General features: G+C 43.8%; 1 protein-coding gene across 1 annotated transcript in view; it reads right to left on the bottom strand.

Annotated features, from left to right (window-relative positions):
- Window positions 1-485: 485 nt before the first annotated feature.
- Window positions 486-25,624, bottom strand: part of LOC126191023 (monocarboxylate transporter 1-like) — a 105,072-nt gene continuing 79,933 nt past the window's right edge. The window contains exons 6-8 of the mRNA XM_049931722.1: window positions 20,740-21,057; window positions 7,857-8,048; window positions 486-1,289 (exon numbers count right to left, since the gene is read on the bottom strand). Coding sequence (XP_049787679.1) covers window positions 1,165-1,289; window positions 7,857-8,048; window positions 20,740-21,057 — 635 coding nt within the window. The 3' untranslated portion in view covers window positions 486-1,164. The remainder of the gene's footprint in view (window positions 1,290-7,856; window positions 8,049-20,739; window positions 21,058-25,624) is intronic.

Genomic DNA, 25,624 nt, shown 5'->3' with positions numbered 1-25,624 from the left:
CACTGTAATCTCCAGTTTCTATGCTAATTACGGTGCGAAGAGTTTAACCCACGTAGTTTTTGTACCAAATATCACTTTCGCTTATGCTACGCTAATCAGTATTCTAAAGTTTAAACGACATAGTTCGTGTGTCAAATATCACTCAGTTTCGCTGTACTTCAACTTCATTATACCCACTGACTTTGCCAAATCTCCGTAAACAAAAGTTGTGGAAAGGGAGAAAATGGCATTAAACTCCATCGTGGTCACATTACAGTCGGTTGCGCTTCATTTTCCATGTTAGCGCCACCGACCTTTATGTGGCAGGAGGTGGCTTTTTTTAGAAAAATAAACGAAAACAAGTGACTTACTCGCATTGCTAAACCAAGAGTTCCCAATACCTGAATTATCTGTTTTCGACAAATGGTTCACTACTTACAGGATCTCTACCACCACCAAAATATTCATTCTAAACTTATGAGATACGTTGTATTTGATTTCATCCTAGTATTTCAAGTTGATTGTGGCGTCAACACTCCTATAAATTTTGTGGAAATGTGTAGTGAAAAATACTTCATTTACGGAAGTAGTTACTTTTGGTAGTAAGGGTTCTACCCGAGGGAAGTTCGTGTGAAAATCCTGCCACCTCTTAGACGACAATTAGAGATTGTGTGTTCAACTAATGTTACTTCTTTTATATTGTTCTACATATTATATTCATGCCTTTGTACAAAATGTCGTCTTAAAACGTATAAAATTACAAGTCCTAGCATTAAGTTCTATCTTCTCTGTCCAAACTCACATAATATGTGAATGTGAGAAATAGGTCTTTTTTGCATTTTCAGCTACACAGAAAATATAGTAACTGAATGAACCTTCAAGAATTTTCACAGGTTTTCCGTCTCCGCAGTTAGCTGTGTATGGTATTCTTTCGTCTCAATTATACACATTACAAAGTTCAAAGTGTTCGTCCCTTATCTTTGTGATAATGCAATTGAAACCTCGCATATGAACAGTACTCATAAACCATAAAAAGCGACTGTATCCAGAGGCATTTATGCTGACAGCAACTGGATGCCTTCGCTGTGCAAAGTGATTCCAACGGGCCAATATAACTCTGCCAGATTGGTCAATGGCTACAATGTGAACGGAGATTCCACTCGATGGTTGATGGAAGGCGAAAAGTCATTTCTTCTGACGGTACCATCGCAAGATGCCCTCAGCAAGCCACATCAGCATACAGAAAGCCACCAGTCCAGTGAGGAGGTGTATACACAATGGGTAGTCTCCCGTCTCGTCACGGACGTAACCTGAAACACAGATAGATATTCCGATCTGTCACTTGTCCTAACCGATTTTGGACATTTTGTGAATGATTCAATTAGACGAACATTAGTTTCAATTGCAGGAAATTAAATAATGGCCAGTAAGTGCTGTTTATACAACAAATAACGTAATTAGTCAAGATTTAGGATTTACATTCAATAACATTAAACAGCTATCGTGTTGGGACGGAAACCAGTGAATGTGATGCACATGAACAGGCAAACAGATGATTGCAATTTCAGAAAAACTGGATGATTTCCTGAGGAGAATGTGCTTCACAAACTGAGCAAGTCAATACACGTTCGTCCACCTCCGGCCATTACCTAAGGAGCTATTCGCCGTGGCATTGATTGATAGAGTGCTGGATGTCCTCCTGAGGGTTACCGTACCAAATCCTAATTGGTACATTATATCGTCAAAATCCCGAGCTGATTGGAGAGCCTTGCCCACAATGCTCCAATCGTTCTCAATTACGGATATAACTGGTGACTTTTCTGGCTAAGTTAGGGTTCGACAAGCATGAAGACAAATAGTGGAAACTCTCGCCATGTACTGGTAGGCATTATCTTGGTGAAATGTAAACCACGGACATCTTACCATGAACGACAATGAAACGGCCTGTGGAATATTGTAGACGTTCCGGTTTACTATAAGGGCGCTGTGGCTGCCAACCAAAGGGGCCATGCTATGAAAGTAAGTGGCACCTCACACCATCACTGTTGGCAGTCGTGCCATAAGATGGGCGACAGTCAGGTTGGTATCCCACCGCCGTCCAGAGCGTCTCCAGACATGTCTTCACTTATCATCAGGCCTCAGTTCGAGGTGACAATCATCACTGGAGACAACACTGCTACACAAACGATGTTAGCAAAAATCTCGAACAGTTCTTGACTCATTTACTTCAACTTTTACCTGATGCTCCTACAAACATTCAGATGTATATAAGGTTTACATATTTTTTAACTAACAGTGTTAAGGTTACCTGTTAAAACCAACAGTGAAAAGGAAAAAGCTATGCTGCGCTGTGAAAATGCATAGTTTCCTCTCTCTGTAGTCAGTTTTGACTGTGATTGCAAGACATTAAAACCAGAAGAAAAACCATTAGACCCAGAAAAAGGCCGCTGCAATCGTGGCCGAAACGTTGGCTTTTCTATAGCAGCAGTAGTTTTTTTTTTTTACATTATGACGCGGTACCAAATCCAGAAAACTTTTATGTCGACTGACTCTGGCCGCGGAAGCCTACGCAATTATAGAAGAAAAACTGTCTCTTTGTAGGTATTCTTTCTTCTTGTACGTAGTTTTAAACAAAACCTGTGTAAACAATAATGTGCTGATTTTTCCCCTCACTGCTGGTTTTAACAGAAAACAGGAAACGTATTTATAGCTTATCAACTTATCATTAGGATACCACTACAGAACCTGAATCGTGCGAAACTTTGTAAGCCTACCCATTCACAGATTAATACTTCGCGAAATACTGTCATTGAAGCTACTGTCCTCACAAATTCAGCAGCTGGAGACGTCTCTCTCATACCCCATATAACAATAATCCCAACCGATTTACCCATCTATTTTAAGAGCCTTTAGTTCCCAATCAAGGTTTCGTTTGCAGTAACATTAAAAAAAAGTCTTAAGGTCAGAGACAAAGAGGAGACGGTCGGGAGAGGAAATGGACAGACAAAGGAGACACGAGGAGATGGGAGGAGATGGAGAGAGAGGGAGAGGAAGAGATAGACAGAAAGAAGATGAAGAGGAAATAGAGAGGCGAATGAGGAGATAGAGTGAGGGGGAGGAGGTGATGGACAGAGTGAGGAAGGAGAAGAAGGAAGTGGTGGACAAAGAACGGGGAGAGGAGGAGATGGACTGAGGAAGGAGAAGAATATTAAGATGTATATCCAGTTCCCACACATATTTAGTAACTTTGAAGCATTGCCAGACTTGCTAGTCTACTGTGAAAGCAACATTGTACAGACACGTCTTAGCTCTGAAGTGAAAACTAAAAGACAAGCAACCGTTTTGTCATTAGCTATACGATACAGAACAGTGTAGTAATTTGATTGTGTGGATCATTTTGTACTTCTGGAATATAACGAAAATTGGGAAACACCTAACAATAGTCCACATCATACCTTTCTATAACAACAATTTCGACTCAGACTGCAATATTTGTCAAATGGATCTATGGAAGCAAGGCTCTCTAAATCGATTACAGACAGCATATCCTACCACCTACTACCAAATAACATGAAAATATGTAATGTAAAACAAACTCGCACACAACATAATCAAAAAAACTGAGTACAATTTTAGGAAGGAAGGAGGTGTTTTGATGAAATGTTATTGAAATACCTCACTTATCCTGCTTGTTTTTGTAATACACAAAGAGAACTTCTGCTACATTTACATACTGAAAAGCACAGTGCTGGAAAACACAGAGATGAAATATCGTCAAAGATGATGGTGCAACAAGACAGAGATGGAAGGCAAATATTTGAAGATTAAATAATTTGCCACCAAAAAAATTCTATTTATGATTTATCGAGTACAAAACACATGCAGGCTGCTTATGCAAAAGCGAATGTTCATTCTTAACTATTTATGGTGAGTACGTTTTATACCCGATCTCATACGTCACAGTGAATGCTATGTAGTTTCCAATGAAATTTGCAGGTATGAGATGGACATTTACTGGTGAGACGGAATAGTATTTGACATAACCAATTTTTTGTAATGTGGTGCCTTTTAAACAAATCAGTGGAAGGCTACGTATTTTTTTCAAGTGTGTTTGTGAGTGTGTGTGTGTGTGTGTGTGTGTGTGTGTGTGTGTGTGTGTGTGTGTTTATGTGTTTGCGTTGGCATTTGTGTTACTAAGGTACTGCAAGTCATATCAGCTACGTAATTTTGTATATAAGTACTCTCAAACATTCAACAATTAGCTTATTTGGATACTTCTGAGCACAGCCAAGATGTCCGCTCAGAGCTTTATTATGTGAACTTTTATCATTTTAATGTCCTGGAAAGTACTGGTATGCGATTTGCTATTTCGTAGTAATAGCTGTCGCCACTAAAACAAATTAAGTGTGGCTTCTTGGAACGTTAATGACATCACTGATAAGGAGTAGCATGTCTGCAAGAATACGTCAGCAACATAAAAAGTATAATGTTTACATGAAGTACAACATGGTCATTTCTCACCCGCACACAAAAACCCACCCACTCACTCACACACACGCAAACACACACACACACACACACACACACACACACACACACTGATAATAGTGTGTGTGACTTGTCATGTGATAGAGAAGAGGATATTGGATTGTGACGTTAGAGGGGCGTGGCCTCCACCTGCCACAGCCCAAGCCTCCAACAATCAAATGTTTCAAAATAGCTGGAGTGTGTATTTGTTTCGTAGTGCCCACGCTATAACTTTTCTTTTTTTAAGTCATCAGATCGGTCTTCTGACTGGTTTGATACGGCCCTCCACGAATTCCTCTACTGTGCTAACCTCTTCATCTCAGAGTAGCACTTGCGACTTACGTCCTCAATTATTTGCTGGACGTATTCTAATCTATGTCATCCTCTACAGTTTTTGCGCTCTACAGCTCCCTCTAGTACCATGGGAGTTATTCCCTGATGTCTTAACAGGTGTCCTATCATCAAGTTCCTTCTTTTTGTCAGTGTTTTATGTATATTCCTTTTCTCTCCGGTTCTGCCCAGAATATCCTCACACCTTGAAGTTCACCTAATTTTCAACATTCGTTTCTAGTACCACATCCCATATGTCTCAATTCTCTTGTATTCCGGTTTTTCCACAGTCCATGTTTCACTAACATACAACGCCGTGCTCCAAACGTATGTGCTCAGAATTTTTCGTCTTCAAATTAAGCCCTATGACTGATACTAGTAGACTTCTCCTTGTGAGGAATGTCCAGTTTGCCAGTGCTAGTCTGCTTTTCATGTCCTCCTTGCTCCATCTGTCATTGGTTATTTTGCTGCCTAGGTAGTGGAATTCCCTAACCTCATCTATATCGTGACCATCAATCCTGATGTTAAGTTTCTCGCTGTTCGCATTTCTGCTACTTCTCATTACTTTCGTCTTTTTTCGATTTACTCTTAATCCATATTCTGTAGTCATTAGATGGTTCATTCCATTCAGAAGATCCTGTAATTGCTTATTTTAACGGAAGATAGTAATGCCATCAGCAAGATATTATCATTGATATCCTTTCACCTTCAATTTCGGTTCCATTGTTGAACCGTTATTTTATTTGCATTATTTCTTTTTCAATGTATAGATCAAACAGAGTACATCCGTATCTTAAGTCCTTTTTAATTGGACCACTTCTTCCTTGGTCTCCTAGTCTTATTGTTCCCTCTTGGTTCTTGTAGATATTGTATATTATATGTCTTTTCCTGTCTGACAAATATTTTTCCTTATTGAGGCCTTCAATGTACTTTTTCCACCTGTCCACTCTCTACTCTGCATTTAACAGTGGAATCCCATTGCACGCTTTATGTTACCACGATTACTTTTAATGTCACCGAAGGTTGCTTTGACTTTTCTATATGCTGAGTTAGTCTCTCCGACAATCAATTCTTTTTCCATTTCTTCACATTTTTCATGCCTTTATTTCGTCTTAGCTTCCCTGTGCTTCCTATTTATTTCACTCATCAGCGATTTCTATATTGTATTCCTGAATTTCCCAAAACATTTTTGTAATTCCTTCTTCCATCGATCACCTGAAGTACTTCTTGTGTTACTCTTGGTTTCTTCGCATTTAACTTCTCTGTAATTATGTTTTTCTTTCCAGCCTCTGTGATTGTCCTTTTAGAGATGTCCATTTCTCTTCAACTGTACTGACTACTGAGCTATTATTTAATGCAGTATCTACAGCCGTAGAGAACTTTATGCGTATCTCGTCATTCCTTAGTACTTTTGTATCCCATTGTTTTGCATATTGATTCTTCCTGACCGATCTCTTAAAACTTCAGCCTACTCTTCATCAGTACTACATTGTGATCTGTGTCTACATCTGCTCCTTGATGCGCCTTACAATCCAGTATCTTACCATGAAGTAATCCAAATAAAATCTTCCTGTATCTTCCGGTCTTTTCCAAGTATACCTCCTCCTCTTGTGATTCTTGAACAGACTATTCGTTATTACTAGCTTAAATTTACTGCAGAACTCAGTTAGTCATTCTCCTCTCTCATTCATTCTGCCAAGCCCATTTTCTTTCATAATCCTTTCTTCTATTCGTTCCCTTACAACCGCATTCCATCTCCCACCTCCACCATAAGTATTATATTTTCATCTCCTTTTATGTAGTGAATTGCCCGTTCACGATCCTCATATACTAAGTCTATCTCTTCATCTTCAGCTTGTAGTGTCGGCATGTATACCTCAACTATCGTTTTTGGTATTGATTTGCTGTCGATTCTGATGAGAACAACTCTTATCACTGAACTGTTCACAGCAAAACACTTCTGCCCTATCTTCACATTCGTATCGAATCCTAAGCCCGTTATAAAATATTTTGCTGCTGTTGATATTGCCCTGTACTCATCTGACCTGAAATTCCTGTATTCTCTCAATTTCACTTCATTGATCCCTACTATATCTAGATTGGACCTTCGCATTTTCCTTTTGAGATTTTCTAGCTTCCCTACCACGTTCGAATCCGGTACCGAGATCGTTTTTTGATTACCACTCAAAGACGCTACCGCTAGACAACGAGTGCTTTCACCAGCTCTTACCAACTGAAATCGGGACTCACCTGATCGGGCCATGCAGCCCAGGACAGGCGCTGCAGGCGAAGTCGTGGTGTCAGCAAACGCTCTCGCGTTGGCCGTCTGCTGCCATAGGCGATTGACTCCAGATTTTACTGCACTGTCCTAAGGGATACGGACACATTCGTCGAACGTCCCACATTGCCTTCTGCATTCATTAATACGTCGTTGCTTGTCTGTTAGCACTGACAACTCTACGCAAACGCCTCTGGTCTCGATTGTCAAGTGAAGGCCACTGCGTTGTCCGTGATGAGAGGTAATGCCCGGAATTTGTATTCTCGTCAGGCTCTTGACACTATGGAATTCGACATATTGAGTTACCTACAACTGTCCCATGCGTTTAGCTCCAACTACCGCGTTGAAAGTCAGTTAATTCACGTCGTGCAGCCATAATCAAATGATTCAAATGGCTCTAAGCACTATGGGACTTAACGTCTGACGTCATCAGTCCCCTATACTTAGAACTACTTAAACCTAACCAACCTAAGGACATCAGAAGGATGGTCTTGGTAGGCCACTCGTGGCCTGAAGACGGAGTTCTGTATTTCATGTGTCCTTTCAGAATTGAAATCCCCCTGATAACAGCGAAATCTCGCTGAAACTTATTTCAGTAAAACAAACAAAATGTTTTGCATCATGGCGCAAACACCAGTCCACTACCTCCTTTGCATACATAGATTAACTGGGATAAGAGTAGAAGTATACAATAGTGCAAGACCAATTTTGATTCGAAGTAATAAGCGACTGAGCTGCTTACCTAGAATGGGGCCAACTGCTAGAAGCATGATGCCGCAGATGACCATGTTGAGGCCAACACCGCCTGGCAGCTTGTGCTCGGGGCAGACTTCGGCGACGCACAGGTTTATGTTGACAACGGCGGCGCCCCGAAAGAAGCCGCACAAGCCACTGCACACGCACAGCGCCACCAATCCAGAAGACATGGCCACCGCTAGAAATACGGTTAAACCCAATAAAAATTATTAGTGCTTGTAAATGGCTGTCTGAAAAATGGCACTGAGCACTATGGGACTTAACATCTGAGGTCATGAGTCCCCTAGAACTTAGAACTACTTAAACCTAAGTAACCTAAGGACATCACACACATCCATGCCCGAGGCAGGATTCGAACCTGCGACAGTAGCGGTCGCGCGGTTCCAGACTGTAGCGCCTAGAACCACGCGGCCACTTTGGCCGGCAATGGCTGTCTCAACAGTTAGTTCCCTGAGTATCAATGTAACATAACAGATGGCGCTTGATGGGCAATAAACCTTCTCACATGACCTCTTGTCTGGCTCTTAGTGACACTAAATCACAATTAATTCTACCGGCACACATACAGGGTGTAACCGGTGTAGTGTCGGAAGTTCCATGCGGCTTTTCGCGGATGATGCTGTAGTATACAGAGAAGTTGCCGCATTAGAAAATTGCAGCAAAATGCAGTAAGATCTGCAGCGGATAGGCACTTGGTGTAGGGAGTGGGAACTGACCCTTAATATAGACAAATGTAATATACTGCGAATACAGAGAAAGAAGGATCCTATATTTTATGATTATATGATAGCATAACCAACACTGGCAGCAGTTAGTTCTGTAAAATATCTGGGAGTATGCAAACGGAACGGTTTGAAGTGGAATGATCCATAAAATTAATTGTTGGTAAGGCGGGTGCCAGATTGAGATTCATTGGGAGAGTCCTTAGAAAATGTAGTCCATCAACAAAGGAGGTGGCTTACAAAACACTCGTTCGACCTATACTTGAGTATTGCTCATCAGTGTGGGATCCGTACCAGGTCGGGTTGACAGAGGAGATAGAGAAGATCCAAAGAAGAGTTGCGCGTTTCGTCACAGGGTTATTCTGTAAGCGTGATAGCGTTACCGATATGTTTAGCAAACTCAAGTGGCAGGCTCTGCAAGAGAGGCGCTGAGCATCGAGGTGTAACTTGCTGTACAGGTTTCGAGAGGGTGCGTTTCTGGAAGAGGTATCGAATATATTGCTTCCTCCTACTTATACCTCCTGAGGAGACCACGAATGTAAAATCAGAGAGATTCGAGCGCGCACGGAGGCTTTGCGGCAGTCATTCTTGCCGCGAACCATACGCGCCTGGAACAGTAAAGGGAGGTAATGACAGTGACTCGTAAAGTGTCCTCCGCCACACACCGTTGGGTGGCTTGCGGAGTATAAATGTAGATGTAGAATTGCAGATACATTCATGTTCAGAGAAAGCAGAACGTCTTGAACGACTAAAAATAGGACACTGATATTCACAAGACATGTACATTAGTATGGTCTCCTGAAATGATTAGTATTTCAGCCATCTCGGGCTAGCGTGTGTCCTGTTGCCTAGTAGGCACAAGGTCCACCATGGCCCTGATAACTTATTCCGTGCGTTTTATTATCGATGTGTATAAGATGCGAATGGCGACCTGTGGTATAGCCATCCATGCTGCATTCACCTGGTTCCGAAGGTGGTTGGCACAGGGTCACAATGCTCCAAACGTCATTTCACCATATCCCACACTTTTCCGATTGGCGACGAATCTGGTGATCTGGCGGGCCAGGGCCAAAGGCTGACATCCTATGACACCAAGAAGGCACGTGTCCGTCCAGCAACATGTGTTCGCGCATTGTTTTGCTGAAAAATGGCTTCTGGGATGTTGCGCAGAAAGGTTATGGCAACGGGTCGCATGATGTCATTCACGTAGGTCACACTAGTCATCTTAGATTTGTGGTTGTAAACAATAGCATCACATACCATAAGGGCTTGTGCTGATGCTGTAAGTCTTACGCTAATGCAGTCACTGTGATGCAGCTCCCCCTATCTGCGGTGAATCAAAATACGGCCACCATTTTGAAACAAGCAGAACCTAAATTGGTCCGAAGGCACCATCTGATGCCATTCGAGTCCCCAGTGACATCGTTCCATACACCACTGAGGTCTAGCACGTTTCAGGATATTCTTCAAAGGTAGGCGGAGAAATGGAAGACGTGCACGTTACCCATAGCGTAATAACGGTGACAGACTATCACCCTTCATAGTGTATGAAGTATTAGAGTGTTTCACCGTTGCGTCAGATCTGTCCTGCAGTGCCATTCGGATGAGGTGTTGATCTTACCGGGGATGTTCTAGGTCGTTCGACGTGACCCTTCTCGTCGTTTTCTACGGCCTTCAGTCAACAGTTCTGCACAAACCCGTTGCAATGCTGGAACACTTCGTCCCACACGAGCAGCAATTTCCCAGATGGATGTATTACCTTCTTTCATGCCAATGATTCTGTCGTGTCGTGACATAGGTGGGAGAGGGAGAAAAGGGGTTACTGGTCAGTCTGCGCTCCCGAGCGGTACAGAGCAGAAGGCAGAAGAACAATTCACAGTGAAGGCATTTGATTGTTTTCTTCTATCTGAGCCAACACTGGTACAGGCATTTACTAGAAATGTAGGTGGTGAGACTTGGTAGGAAACTCGTTGTGGAGGCTCTTGGACAAACAGGATTTTGAAATAGTTGTTTATTCCAGACAGGATCAACAAATACACTGAAGGCTAGTTCTAGGGTTAGGAAAAGCATGAATAACACTGTTACAACAGAAGCCAGTGCATAAGTTCCAGGAGTGGATGCTAACCAGAGTAGTAAACACTAGCATAACCTTAAAGCAACAACTTAGTTGCAAAACAAAACATACTGAATGTGACACTGTTCACTGAGGCACTCCAAGTGAGAGAGCAGACTTACGCGGAGCTGGACCGAGGTTGAAGTCGACGGACGCGGATTCGGCGCCCAGTTCGTCTGACTAAGAACTCCGCCAAAATGCGGAATCTAGGCGTTTTAAAGATTCGCACGGGGGTACTGTTTTTCCCACTTAAAGCCACCCAGCAAATCCCGCATTTCCCTTGCAGGCGTCTGCCAATCACGGTTTAGTTAGGTCCCCTCTACTGCTCCTAAGGCGGGGATGTTATGCAGTTGCACTAACTAAACCCGTATTTGGTATCAACATTGTTGAGCTGAAAGCTAAACGTAACTGCTCTGCCAAATAGGGCTTGCAACATTATTGTTATACGTCATTTAGCCCCGCCCCTCGGGCTCCCCAGAGTAGGAACTGCCAGGTCAACAGTTTTCGACGTTTTCGCTCTAACCCTTGTGAGTCTACTGACGTTGCTGTTCTCATGGATGGTATCAAGCTGGCTTTGCACTCTAGTACGTCCCTGTTGGTTACAAAGTTCTACGGTGGCAACTTACCACCGCGTCTAGACGACATATGAAGTTACATGTTAATCCCTTGAAGAGTAACTAGCGCCCTGGGACCGCGTCTGGGGGCGTCTGCATTTTCGCAGAGCTCTCCCCTTACTGTTCACTTCATGTAACAATATCTCTCCTAGTTTCGGCTGCCCTCAGCATCGTCTCTGCTTCCGCGCCGTGGAGCGCCTGTACTCCTTTCTCACAGCTTCAAGACAACACTACAGTAGCAAGGAACAATCAATATATTACAAGGCGGCCTCCCTCAGACTCCCTCATTTGACGTTACGGTTCGCGCATACGTCTGCGTGGCAGCCTGCACGTCTGCTCCAGTCACACTGATCCGTTACCTTTGGTGTAAAGCGACAACGAGACCCGCTGGCACATTTTATCGGTTGATGGTGTTGCACCGCAATATAGATTTTGATCCTGAACCCGCGGGCCGTCATCGTTCAAATGCTAATCATTTCTGTAGAATACATAAATGTACATGTCCTGTGAATATGAACGTCGTATCTATAGTCAGTCAAGGTGTTCTGTTTTTTCCAAACATGAGTGCACTGTTAGATGTAGTACCTTTACGTACACACATCAGTGCGTTGGTTGTATTTTGTCTGTGTCAAACAGGCTTTCCGCAAACACATCATATAATTTACTACCTCATGTTCTCTGCGCGGTCGTAATTGCACCACTAAGTGGTCTATACCTGTCAGAATAGGCTAACCTGTTTGCGTCCACGCGTCCACACTTCAGCACCAGACCTGCTGTACAGAAGATATGCAGTAATGTCTTGTTCTTACCACATATAATTGGAGGTACTGACAAACCTAAAAACATATTATTCCTACTAGCTATAAAAATTAGTCTGCAAATGAAGTGAATACTGATTACTGTTGTTCGGAACACTGTTCTCAGTTACCATTACAATAAAAATATCTGCACTTTTACACGCTGAACCCAGTATATTCCCCGCCAGTTATTGTACAGAGAATGGTGGAGAGTACATGACTTTTCTTTCATAATCTATTCGAATATTGAACGAGGCAAAAATGATAGTCTATTTGCCCCTTCCCGCGCCATAATTCTTCTGCTAATCGCTACGTGACATACACGAAGAGAACTACATCATTTATCTTACAGAGATTTCTATTTAGCTTCTCTGAGTACTTTTGTTACAGTTTCGAATGGCTGTAACCACCATTAGGACCCTATCAGCGAGTCTCTGAATTCGCATCATGTCTGTGTTCTTGCCTGCTTCATGAGGCCCCCCATATACTGGAACAACACTCCAGAGTTGATTTGACTAGCGTCTTGCATACTATTTCCTTTACAGAAACACTGCACTTTCCCCAACCAATTCCAAGAAACGTAAGCCCTCCGTTAGTCCTTCCTGTCAATATTTTTAAGTGACCGCAACATTTCAGGCCCTTGCTTGGAATTACTAGTAAGTACGTAGGTGATGTGGCGCGCTGAAGAAAATGTGTGTGAATTCCTAAGGGATCAAACAGCTGAGGTCATCGCTCGCTAGACTTAGACACTACTTAAACTGCCTTAAAATGAGGACAACACACACACCCATGTCCGAGGGAGGACTCCAACCTCGGCGGGAAGGACCGCGCAATCCATGACATGGCGCTTCTAACCGCGCGGCCTCTTCGCGCGGCCGCGCTGTAGATGTTCACCTCTAATGTAGTAATCAGATCCAACTGGGTTCTCTTTTTTACAGACTTCACATGTATCCACATTTTCTAGAATGTGTCATTCATTACACCGATTGGAAATTTTGCCACGTCGCTCTCCCATTCCTTCAAAAGAACTGCACCTCTAGTACGTAATGTAATTTTTTATTTGTGAATACGAATAAACAGATAGGTGTTTAATATGGACACTTACAGTGAATTATGGTACGTATTTGCTTACTTCTTATATCTCACCACACATTTCTCTTGGAGAAACACATACACGAAGCAAAATAAAATATCACATTTTCGAAACTCAGTAGTCACCCTTTTCGAGGAATACATTTGAAATTTAACACTACCTTCCTTTGTAGTAGTACAGAAGAGTAGAAGAGTGGCGCCCTGCGACATCACTTTGGGTTCGACGATGCTTTACACCGAAAGGTGTTGACACTTGAAAAAAAAATTAAAAAATATAAAAAAGAGGACCACAGCCTAGAAGTTCATGAGGGGTGTAAGGTCGGTTAATGACATCACAATGGCACCAAATTTCATCACAATTCTGCTCACTTGCACCGTGGACGTGTCACATGATGGGAAGGTCGTCGCACTCCCTCTTATCCACATTGCACCCCTTCCTTCGACGCCTCTGCGACGTAGGTCAGAACCGCGACAGCAACATTCAAATCACGCAGTTCTTCTGTGGGTGGCCGTGGAAATCACTTCAGATACACAGTCGCTCTGGATCGACACAAAATATCTTCAGGTGGACCTATAAAGAGCGTCAATCAAACAACTCCTTCGCTTAGGGCAGTCATTCCCACACATTCTGCGGTCGAAAACGACAGTTCGTAGAGCGACGAGCAGCAGGACGAAGCTTTTGCCAACGTCCGACGTTGCTGCCACTGCCACCTCTAGGACGATCCAACGCCACTCTAAGGACATCGTGGCGCTGCAACTCCACTGAACGTGATCTCAACCCACTGGAGTGTACTGAGACAGCAATTTTGCTCTGGTAAACAAGATGGAACCACTATAGACCAAACCCCTTCGAAGAAATTTGAATGTGGTCCGAAGGGGCAAAGGGTGTTTATGCTATTTCAGCCCTCCTGTTTCGCGACCTTCTGTGGAGTGATCATGGAGGAAGGGGGATGGAGGCAACATTGACATATGTGTGAATAAAACAGCGAAGAGGCCCACAAACAGCTCGGCGACACCCACAGTGCATGCCGCGCAACTTTGTTGACCACATGAAAAATGTGCATGTCAGAGACTTCAAGATCCATTTAGCTGAGTGCTGCTTCTTCATCTACATCTACATTTATACTCCGCAAGCCACCCAACGGTGTGTGGCGGAGGGCACTTTACGTGCCACTATCATTACCTCCCTTTCCTGTTCCACTCGCGTATGGTTCGCGGGAAGAACGACTGTCTGAAAGCCTCTGTGCGTGCTCTAATCTCTCTAATTTTACATTCGTGATCTCCTTGGGAGGTATAATTAGGGGGAAGCAATATATTCGACACCTCATCCAGAAACGCACCCTCTCGAAACCTGGCGAGCAAGCTACACCGCGATGCAGAGCGCCTCTCTTGCAGAGTCTGCCACTTGAGTTTGTTAAACATCTCCGTAACGCTATCACGGTTACCAAATAACCCTGTGACGAAACGCGCCGCTCTTCTTTGGATCTTCTCTATCTCCTCCGTCAACCCGACCTGGTACGGATCCCACACTGATGAGCAATACTCAAGTATAGGTCGAACGAGTGTTTTGTAAGCCACCTCCTTTGTTGATGGACTACATTTTCTAAGGACTCTCCCAATGAATCTCAACCTGGTACCCGCCTTACCAACAATTAATTTTATATGATCATTCCACTTCAAATCGTTCCGCACGCATACTCCCAGATATTTTACAGAAGTAACTGCTACCAGTGTTTGTTCCGCTATCATATAATCATACAATAAAGGATCCTTCTTTCTATGTATTCGCAATACATTACATTTGTCTATGTTAAGCGTCAGTTGCCACTCCCTGCACCAAGTGCCTATCCGCTGCAGATCTTCCTGCATTTCGCTACAATTTTCTAATGCTGCAACTTCTCTGTATACTACAGCATCATCCGCGAAAAGCCGCATGGAACTTCCGACACTATCTACTAGGTCATTTATATATATTGTGAAAAGCAATGGTCCCATAACACTCCCCTGTGGCACGCCAGAGGTTACTTTAATGTCTGTAGACGTCTCTCCGTTGATAACAACATGCTGTGTTCTGTCTGCTAAAAACTCTTCAATCCAGCCACACAGCTGGTCTGATATTCCGTAGGCTCTTACTTTGTTTATTAGGCGACAGTGCGGAACTGTATCGAACGCCTTCCGGAAGTCAAGAAAAATAGCATCTACCTGGGAGCCTGTATCTAATATTTTCTGGGTCTCATGAGCAAATAAAGCGAGTTGGGTCTCACACGATCGCTGTTTCCGGAATCCATGTTGATTCCTACATAGTAGATTCTGAGTTTCCAAAAACGACATGATACTCGAGCAAAACACATGTTCTAAAATTCTACAACAGATCGACGTCAGAGATATAGGTCTATAGTTTTGCGTATCTGCTCGACGACCCTTCTTGAAGACTGGGACTACCTGTGCTCTTTTCCAATCATTTGGAACCTTCTGTTCCTCTAGAGACTTGCGGTACACGGCTGTTAGAAGGGGGGCAAGTTCTTTCGCGTATTCTGTGTAGAATCGAATTGGTATCCCGTCAGGTCCAGTGGACTTTCCTCTGTTGAGTGATTCCAGTTGCTTTTCTATTCCTTGGACACTTATTTCGATGTGAACAGGGGTTCTTCACCGCTGCTCTAGCGCTTGAGGGCAGGCAACCCCAACTAAGAAATGTCGTTGGTGTTGTCTGCCCTCAGGCGGTAGAGCATCAGTGGAGCAGTACTAAGTTAAATGGGCTTGAAGTCCCTGACCGGCACTTTTTTAACGTGAATAACAAAAGTGCTTGAGTGGCACCGAGGCTTTTGCCGAACTGTAGTGTCTCAGACATTTTGCCGGTTTATTTAAACATGTGTCAATGTTGCACCCCTCAGTGAAATAAGATGGCTGAAAAACCAAAAAACCCTCTGCCACTTCGGATCACGTTCAAGCTTATGCGTCGCAATGGAAGACATTTACGCAGTTTCGAAAACGTGATACTTTTCTTGGCGCAGTGTAGCCCTAACGGTCAGACAGTTATTTGTAATTACTGACTGCACCGCTTCGACCAAGAGTACTTATCATAATTCTAATGTGTGGACATCTGGCGCCTAGTACAAACCACATAATTCACTGGCCGCAAGTATCAGCTCGTGTGCAGCTTGTTTCAGACAGCCAGAAAACAACGAGTTCAGACGAGGTGGTAGGAATATATGTCTTCAAAAATTTAGTCCTCAAGAGTACTCTGTGTTCATGAAGACGTCTTCTAGTTTTAGATCAACATAAAAGACATAAAATCAGGTATCTACCGTACCCATATGCTTAACACTGTCTGAAATACAAGGTATCCATAAATAGTATCAACTGTAAGCATTGTAGAGTGTTGGTTCCTGGTCACAATTAGGGAGGAACTCAAACAGTTATAAATAATAGCATGCGCGAGTATTGTATTATCCAGCTTGCAACGCCATATACGCAAAATCGCGACACCTGGGCTTAAAGCGTTTGGCGTTCTGCAGTTTTCTAAGGATGAATATATAATTTCAGTTCAACGCACGTTTCGTTTAAAGCTTAATTATGGTCCCACATGTGACTAAAACATCCGTCTGTGGTGCAGTGGTTTCTAAACGATCGTATGCTTGTAAAGAGACAGCACGGCATGACCAAAAGTGTCTGAAGAGTATGCTGACCGCGTCAAAGCATCTTACCTCTATAGTCATAAAACGTCGGTTCGGAAATCAGGTCGGGAACTTCAGCTGCCAAAGACAACAGTGTGGAAAGTTCCAAGAAAACGTTCAAACATGAGTTCATACCAGGTTACAGTTGGTATATGCTTTAAAGCCAGATGACTATAATGTATGTTATAACATTACAAGTGAAGTGTTGAGGCGGGAGGATGACGTTCTTGATCATGTGGTGTTATGCGATGAAACACCTTTTCATCTATGTGGGAAGGTAAACACCCATAGTGTTCGTATGTGGTGGTCATATCATCCTTATGAACGTGCACAATATCAAAGACATTCTCCAAAATTAAACATTTTCCGCGCTGTGTCCCGACAGTATATGTGCGGACCATTTTATTTCGCTGAAGTTACGGTAACAGGGGTAGCTCAACTACATATGTTGCAGAAAAGTGCCCTCCCCAATTCGAAGTGAACCTGTAAACTTTATTTCGCAACAAAATGGTACCCCTCCCCAATGGCATCTCTGTGTATGAGAGTGATTTATCATCGACGTCCGTGACCGTTGGACCGGTCTTAATTCCTGGTATGGCAGAGCGCTGTTCCGATGGCCACCACGTTCACCTGACATAACGCTGTGCAATTTTTTCCCTTTTGGGATATATAAAAGATTTTGCCTACGTTCCACCTCTACCTAATTATTTGCCAGAGACACAGAATTTAAGAGGCTGTTGCTTCCATTACTCCATACTTATGGGCTAAAGAATGAGACGATTTGGAGTTCAGGCTTCAATTTGATTTATTGTAAGAAGTCCAAATGAAATCATTGTAATGTGCCATTGACTCTCGGACACACTATCAAAAATGCTGCTCAGCACATATGGAAATCAGTTTCCTTTCCATCGAAGTTTGATGGCTGTGAACCATATTGTAAATAAAGGAAGTATTTATACACTGCTGGAAGATAAGTACACGATTTTGATATGATGGCGGCATATGCCACCTGGGGAATAGTAGATGTATTGACAGTGGTTTCAATGTCGTCCGTCAACAGACAGCATAGTGGCGTAGTTACCAGAGCGCCATCTGTGTCTACCCTTCAATAGGGAATGTTCACAGCCAGAGGGCTCAGTGTAGTGCAGACGTGTGAGGCAAGCAGGCAACTATGCCACGGAGACCCATACGTGCTTCCTGCGGCCATTTAAGCGGGATGAAAGGAGTTGAATTGTGACCTACCAAGTGGCGAGATGGTCCTTTCGGCGAACTGCCACACAGGTTAGACGTGCTGCGTCAGTTGTGCAACGATGCTGGTATCAGCGGTCACGCGAAGATTCTTACGCACGCAGAGGAGGTTCCAAATGTCAACGCCGAACAGTCGCCCGCCAGGATTGTCGTATTGCAAGGGCAGCAGTGTCAGACGGTACAGATTCCACAGAACAGATAACAGGGCGTGTGGGCCCAGACGTGAAACACAACTGTTGCGCATCGGTTGCTACCAGCAGGACTACGGGGCCGCACACTAATAGTCCGTTTTCTACTCACGCCACAGCACAAAAATGGCCGGCTCGACTAGTGCCGTCCGTGGTGCACTTGGAAGATGGAACGGTGCGCCATGGTCTCCAGCGATTAAAATAAATTTTGCCTGCACGGAAGCGGTGGTCGTTTACATGTACGACGTTGACCTAGTAAGCAATGTCTCGTAGAGAGCATTCGTCCTAGACACACTGTCCCCGCCCTAGATCTTATGGTCTGGGATGCGATAAGCTACAACTCTCGTTCACTCTGGTGTTCCTGAAAGGGACACTAATCACCACTCGTTAGGTGCAAAATGTTGTTAGACCCATTGCTCCGCAATTCTTGCAACAAGACGGCAATGAGTTGTTCCAACAGGATAATGCTTGCCCACGCACTGCCCGTGGAACTCAATGCGCTCTGAAAGACGGGCAGAACCTTCCCCAGTCAGCACAGTCTCCTCACTTGTCTCCAGTCGAGCACGTGTGGGATATAAAGGGACGAGAAGTGACTCGTGCAACTCGTCAACCAACTCGTACAGTATAACGTGAACAGGTCGAACAAGCATGCAATAACGTATCCCAGGACAGTATTCACCATCTGTAAGATCGACTGGATGTCAAAGTCAGCACCTCCATTGTCGCCCATAGAGGCAACACCACGGGCTAATATTGGTATCTCAGCATCGGTCGATATCTGGAACCTCAGAACCACTTGTGCTACTGAACTCTAAACGTAATCATTTCATATACTTTCATATGCACTGCTGCCGCAATAAATCTTGAGTGAGTTGGAGACCTCTTAAAGGGCGCACTATTTTTTTTCGATAATGTATATCCTCAATGATTGAATACTAGGATTCTCATAGTATTGTATGTAAACCTAGTTGGTAGTCTATAGTTCTTGAAAGGAGTAGACTAAATCGGCTGGCCGGGGTGGCCGAGCGGTTCTAGTCGCTACAGTCTGGAACCGCGAGACCACTGCGGTCACAGGTTCGAATCCTGCCTCGGGCATGGATGTGTGTGATGTCATTAGGTTAGTTAGGTTTAAGTAGTTCTAGGGGACTGATGACCTTAGAAGTTAAGTCCCATAGTGCTCAGAGCCATTTGAACCATTTTTAGAGTAAATCCACAGTTTCTCAACAGTGTCTCTTGAACTGATAGCAGAGTGCTATCAGAAGACGGTAAGCACAATACTGCATAGCACAGGCACCCTTAAGGGGCTCCGGAAAGGCTCAAAATCACGAAAAGTTCAATTTTTACTTTTTTGCGTTTTCTGAATTTGCAGACTATTACCTTTTAATAGATATATAATTTATTCAATTCCGAAGACTACAACTTTTTTTAATTTTTTTTAAATGTGTTCTACATAGGCGTGACCCACTGTGGCGCTGTTAAACTGCTGTCAAATGGTGTTATTATTAACGTCCGTGTTCATCAGGTACATTTTAGTGATGTGAGATAAAGTATGTGTTGTGGCTAACCTATTTTCAGGGACTTAGCAGCACCTGAACTGTTGAAAAAGTGTATTCACGGAAAAACTCAAAACCCCAATGAAAGTGTAAATAGTGTTATATGGTCGAGAATCCCCAAGACTGTATTTGTTAGAATAGAAACACTTCACTTTGGTGTGTATGATGCTGTTGCGACTTTCAATGATGGCAACATTGTAAGGTGCAAGGTATTTAGAAATATGGGAATGAAGGTAAGTTCTAACATGGTACGAGCGATGCTTGCTTTAGACAAGGAACGCCTTCGGGCTGCAGACAAGGCTGTAAAGAGTCTAGAAATACAAGCAAGAGTAAACAGGAGGAGGAACAAGAGGAAGCTGGAGGAGGAGTTTGCAGAGCATGGAGATAATCCATCCTATGAACCTGGAATGCACTAAAAAGTGAATCCAATCTTTGTCGCTCGATTCCCAAAACTTTTCTCATACTAATTACATGTTTTCTAAGGATCTTCCAAACATATTTGTTTCAAACTTTCAGTAAATGTTACACAGTACCTTCTGCATAATTTAACATGGCCTTTTTCAAAAAAACTGTATATTGTTGAATATATAAATAAAAAATTGCAAAAAAAATGTGAAATTTCATTACAATTGAAAAAAAGTCATCTTTAATAACTGAACTAAAATTTTGTAAAATCCCTGTGTTAAGTTGTAGCCCATATTCCAATAAATAATCTGTAAAAAGTTCAACTTCCTACCTCAAATACTTTGTGAGGTAAGATGTAATTTATAAGCGTTGTTTTAACATTGCAAGTATAGGGCGTTCCGGAGCCCCTTAACAGTCATGCAAGCAGTTGACCCACTACGACGAGTAAGGAAGAGTGACTCACCTGAGCGACAGAGGCTACTGAGGACGGAACCCACGAGGAAGGTGACACGCGGCCGGACGTGGAACCGGTCCGTGAAGTAGTTGACGCCGAAGCGCGCCAGGCAGTCGCCGACCGCCCTCATGGTGAGGACGAGCGCCGTGTCTGAAAGCGTCAACCCGACGTGCCGCTGCAGGTAGAAGGGTAGCAGCATGCCGTAGTTGATGGTGCCGGTCACCATGGCTGCTGTCCCGACAATAACGTTCAGGTAGACGCCACTCCGCAGCAGGTCCAGGTCCATGAAGGCTACGGCGCGACGCCAAAGGGGCCGTTTCTCTGCATCTGACACAAACGAATCGCCCCTCAGTTGCTCTGGTAAGTAGCGGAATTTGGTTACATTACACATAATGCTGAAAACTTACGTTTTAATCTGTTTTTACCGTATGGTTCGGTATGAATCAATTAAACTGGACCAGTCCACCGCTTCCCCACATTTCCAGTAACATTCAAAATCAATAGAAAAATCTCATTTAATTAAAACTACGAGCAATCTGTCCTCATTGTAACAGTCCCAGTGAGTTCAAAATGTCACTGCCGTTAGGAGACATGCTATTCTTATTCATCATCCACACTATAAGTCTTCTTCACTTTGCTACCAAACGTCCACTAACAAAACATAAATCATTAAAAACAATGTGAATTTCTAAACAATTGCTCATATACAGGAATGTAGTCCTTTGTCCAGGTATTCGAGAGATATAGACCGCCTGGTAAATGAAGCGCCCAGAAGGCGAATAGGAAACGATATGAAACACCACGGGATGAGAGGGTATGCGATGTAATTTCAGCGCTTACAAAATCGAGTCATATTTACGCATGACTTGGCTGCATCAGGCCTCTTATCTGTATGACGTTGGCCTGAAAATATGTTGGCCTGAAAATAAGTATTGATTATGTTGGGAAAGGCATACGAAGCAGTTGTATCGTCTCCTGTGGCAAGGTGGCCCACAACTATTACCATAGTGCCAGTGAAATATAGTGGGTCATGCACATGTCCAGAAGATGTTTAATCTTGGATAATCTATTTGATATTGTGGAGCTTCATCAGGGTGTTCTGATCCCCAGATACAAAAGTTATTGGACGAACTAATCCTCGTTATTCTGGATATAGGCACCGAGACGAAGTTAACATCAGAGTTGGTCCCACACATTTCCTATCAGAGACATATCTGGGGATATCGCTGCGCATGAGAGTACTTCACCATCATGCAAGCCATAGACATACATGCTATGTGTCGATGGATGTTATTTTGTTCAAAAAGGACATAGCCTGTGCATGATGTACTGTTGTGCCATCAGAGGCACTACCAGCCACAACTTGAAGTCATACCCGTGCCTCTTCAAACCTTGATACCAGGAGTAACACCGCTGGGTCTCTCCAAAGTCGTGGAGGAATGGGGATTGTCCCAAGTTCGTTGCCGTACTCGCTGACGATTATAATCCAGCTGAACGCAATATGACAGCATTCATCAGCTGTCCCTGCTTCCTAGCCATGGCGCCACTCCCAGTGCAGCTGTATTGTGGTGTAACGACAGCCAACAGAAGGGACGATAATTCGCTAGTCTGGCTACTAATGGTCTCTGACCATTGGTGCGGGATGACCCATAATGTAGCAGAGATCCGTTACTTGTTATAGTATGGCAGATATGAAGAAATTACTATATGCTTGGTGCACAACACCTCGATCCTCCATTGTGATGGTCATTTGCAGTTGACCAGAACCTTGTCGAAGAGTATACTGCCCTGACGTTTCCATGCCGTCCAACAACAGGCCTCCATTCATATCCAAATTCCCCACAAATCTGGATATTGCAAAGTTCTACAAGACGACCGAATGGAGACCAAAAATTAATTCTCTTTAAAACTCCGACAGGACTCACACAGGTACACGGCATCTTTGTGTCGTTAACAATGATCACTCTACATCTGACTGTGCTGCTGCTGATGATGATGATTTCTGGGTGAGAACGCTAAACAGCATCAGCTGCCTTTCATGTACTGCATACAGACGACGATGTTGAGGATGTTCTCGCTCCTTACATATCCTTCCAGACCTGGTGAGAAGCTCTAAACACGAACAACACTAATGCACTCTGGCGGTCGTTCTATTTGTGACATATAATTAGAAATATAATCGTCTCTTTATCCGCTGTTGTTGTACGTGTATGTGAAGTTTCATTGCAATCCGACCATATCTTCTAGGTGACACACTTTTTTGCCAGCCAATATGTGTTCTCACAGTCTTTGTGAATATGAAATTTGCGACTACCAGGATCTATAGGTAAATAAACTAATGGGTGCCACTTTTGGATAGAAGTGAAACAAGTTTTACAATAATACAAGTGGCGTTCAATATGTCTTTGGTTTTACTCTGGATTCCACAAAATCATTTTATGCCCTAGTCATTTGTCCACATCTCCATTCAATGCGACCGCCTTCCACAACCTCACTGCCCTATATACTTACGTGGTACCACTCTACTAATCGATGTCGGAACAACGTCTTGTTGCAACAATAACCTCTCCATCATACGCGTACTGCTTCCCACAGTATGCATAGTAATTGGACCAAACAGATGGGTGTCGGAAGGTGCGAGATGCGGTTGAGGAAGAACAGCCCAATCAAGTTCTGTGAGCTCTTCTCGGGTGCGCAGACTTGTGTGAGGTCTTACATTGTCATGAAGAAGTTTGTTTACATTTATGTGGAGACGAACACACTGACGTCGTTTCATCAGTTTCCCGAGCGTAATGTGGTGTGGTGTGGCAGCACTCCACTGACTGCCGTTTTGTTTCTTGTTCGAAGTGATGAACCAACGTTTCATCACCTGTGACGATGTTAGACAAAACATCAGCCTCGCGACGCGCACGCAATTCGGCACAGATGGTCCTTCGTTGCTATTCATGGTTTTACATTGAGCGGCGAGAAACATAGTGGCATACACCTTTCAGTGCCCCAGCTGGTGGACCAATAGAGCCGCCCTGTTATGCAGCGAGATGTCTGATTGTGATCCGTCCGTTACCTCCAATGAGAATATGTACGCGTTCCAATACTTCAGGAGTCTTAGCTGTGTGCGGCCGGCTGGCTCGTGGGAAATCAGACATGTCTGAGAGACCTTGTTGCGATGATGACTGATGCTTCACCCAACGACTCACCGTGCTTTTGTCCACTGCCAGATCTCTGTAGATATTCTGCAAGCGCCTAGGAATAACATAAATGCTCTGGTTTACCGCAAAAAAATTCAATTACAGCTCTCTGCTTGGAATCCACCTTCGTTACAGACGCCATTTTGGAAGTACGTATAGCGTCGCTGCCTTTCATAACTTCACGAAAGTATAGTGGCGGAAGCGAGAATATTCCACGACGTCCCAGAACAAATTCCCCATTTTTTCTACCGAAAGTGACCGAGAGGTGCATTACTTAATGAACGCCCCTCCTTTAATTAGAAAGGACAATGTAATGGTTCTAACTCGGTTGTTGGTTGCCCTTCTTTATGGCATTTTGTTCGTACGATTTTCCAATTTCGGCATTAGTGGCCATTCGCAAATCGTATAGGTGAGAACATGTCGTACTACATTCAACTGCTTAGCAGCAGGTTGGGAGTTCCGGCAGCAAGCACATGTCCGCTGCTAATAGCAGAGTTGTCCACCACACGGTCGACGCCGAGGCCATGTTCATCCCAAGCAGGGGCACTGCCACGAATAAAACCGTCTGGGACATTTTTCCAGAACGTCTCCGGCGGGCGACGTAAATTTTCCTGGCCCATCACGAGAAGTAATTGGTACTGCACTGTAACATTTTTCAAGCAGTGTTGTGCACGCAGCTAGAGAGGACTCACCACTGGAAGAGGCAAGACAGCAACTACGTAGTCTGTGAGTCGCTGTTACGAAAAGAACAGGGTTGTACGGGAATGGTAGCTTACTAGAAATCCCGCAACGAAGCGTCTGCTCAACCACGTAGGCGAGAAATACATAAGGAGATCGACGAGCACAAGAACCAAATGTCAGTGAACAGAGTGGCCACCCTAAAACTCAGTGATGGTTCCGCCTGGAAGGAGGCATGGTGCTTCCTACGCAAAACAACAGGGATTCCTCCATTTCAAGTTGGAAATACGGTAGTCAGCGAGTCTTGACGGACGTATTTGCAACCAATTTCCAGCCAATAGACGAACTGATGGACCAAGCAGATGGATATCTGGTTCACGAAATGCTGCCAAGATCCTTGAAACACAGGTAATTGAAGCATTAGAACCAACTGCTGCTAAAGAGATCCACTGCCAGATTCACTGCCTAACAGCAAGGAAGACTAGAAAGATGGACCAGATGTCCGACACCATCCTTCTACATCTGCCATCGCAAACAGTTGATCACTTGGTGGCCCTCTTTAACACAGAAATGAGGGCTGGAGACTTTCCTGCAGTACAGATGTATGCACATACCGTGGCCATCCACAAGCCTGGAAAAAATTCAAATTGCACAACAAGCTATCAAATAATAAGTCTACTCTCTGGTGGACCAAAGATGTTTGAGCGTCTCTTCCTGCGACGTTTCCTGGACCATGTAGATGTCAAAAAACCTTTTACCTGATATCCAGTTCGAATTCCGGAATGGTCATTCTACAGCTCACAAATTTCTGCTTTTGGTAGAGGATGCAGTGCAGTCCGCTAACCATCACTAGTTCTCTGGAGCTCTGCTGCTCTCTGTCACCATGGCTTTCGACTCCTTGACATGAGGGTCAATTGTATAAGACGCTAACACATGGAGTCCCAGCACTGCACGTGCTACTTCTGTGCAACTACTTGGATGGATGTACCTTCCATGTGTGTGCAGCCGACAGTGTCATCACGTCATCC

This window comes from Schistocerca cancellata, chromosome 6 (assembly GCF_023864275.1).
Source record: "Schistocerca cancellata isolate TAMUIC-IGC-003103 chromosome 6, iqSchCanc2.1, whole genome shotgun sequence".
Lineage (NCBI taxonomy): Eukaryota > Metazoa > Arthropoda > Insecta > Orthoptera > Acrididae > Schistocerca > Schistocerca cancellata.
The sequence above is the reverse complement of the archived record's forward strand: the minus strand, read 5'-3'. Positions and strand labels throughout refer to the sequence as shown.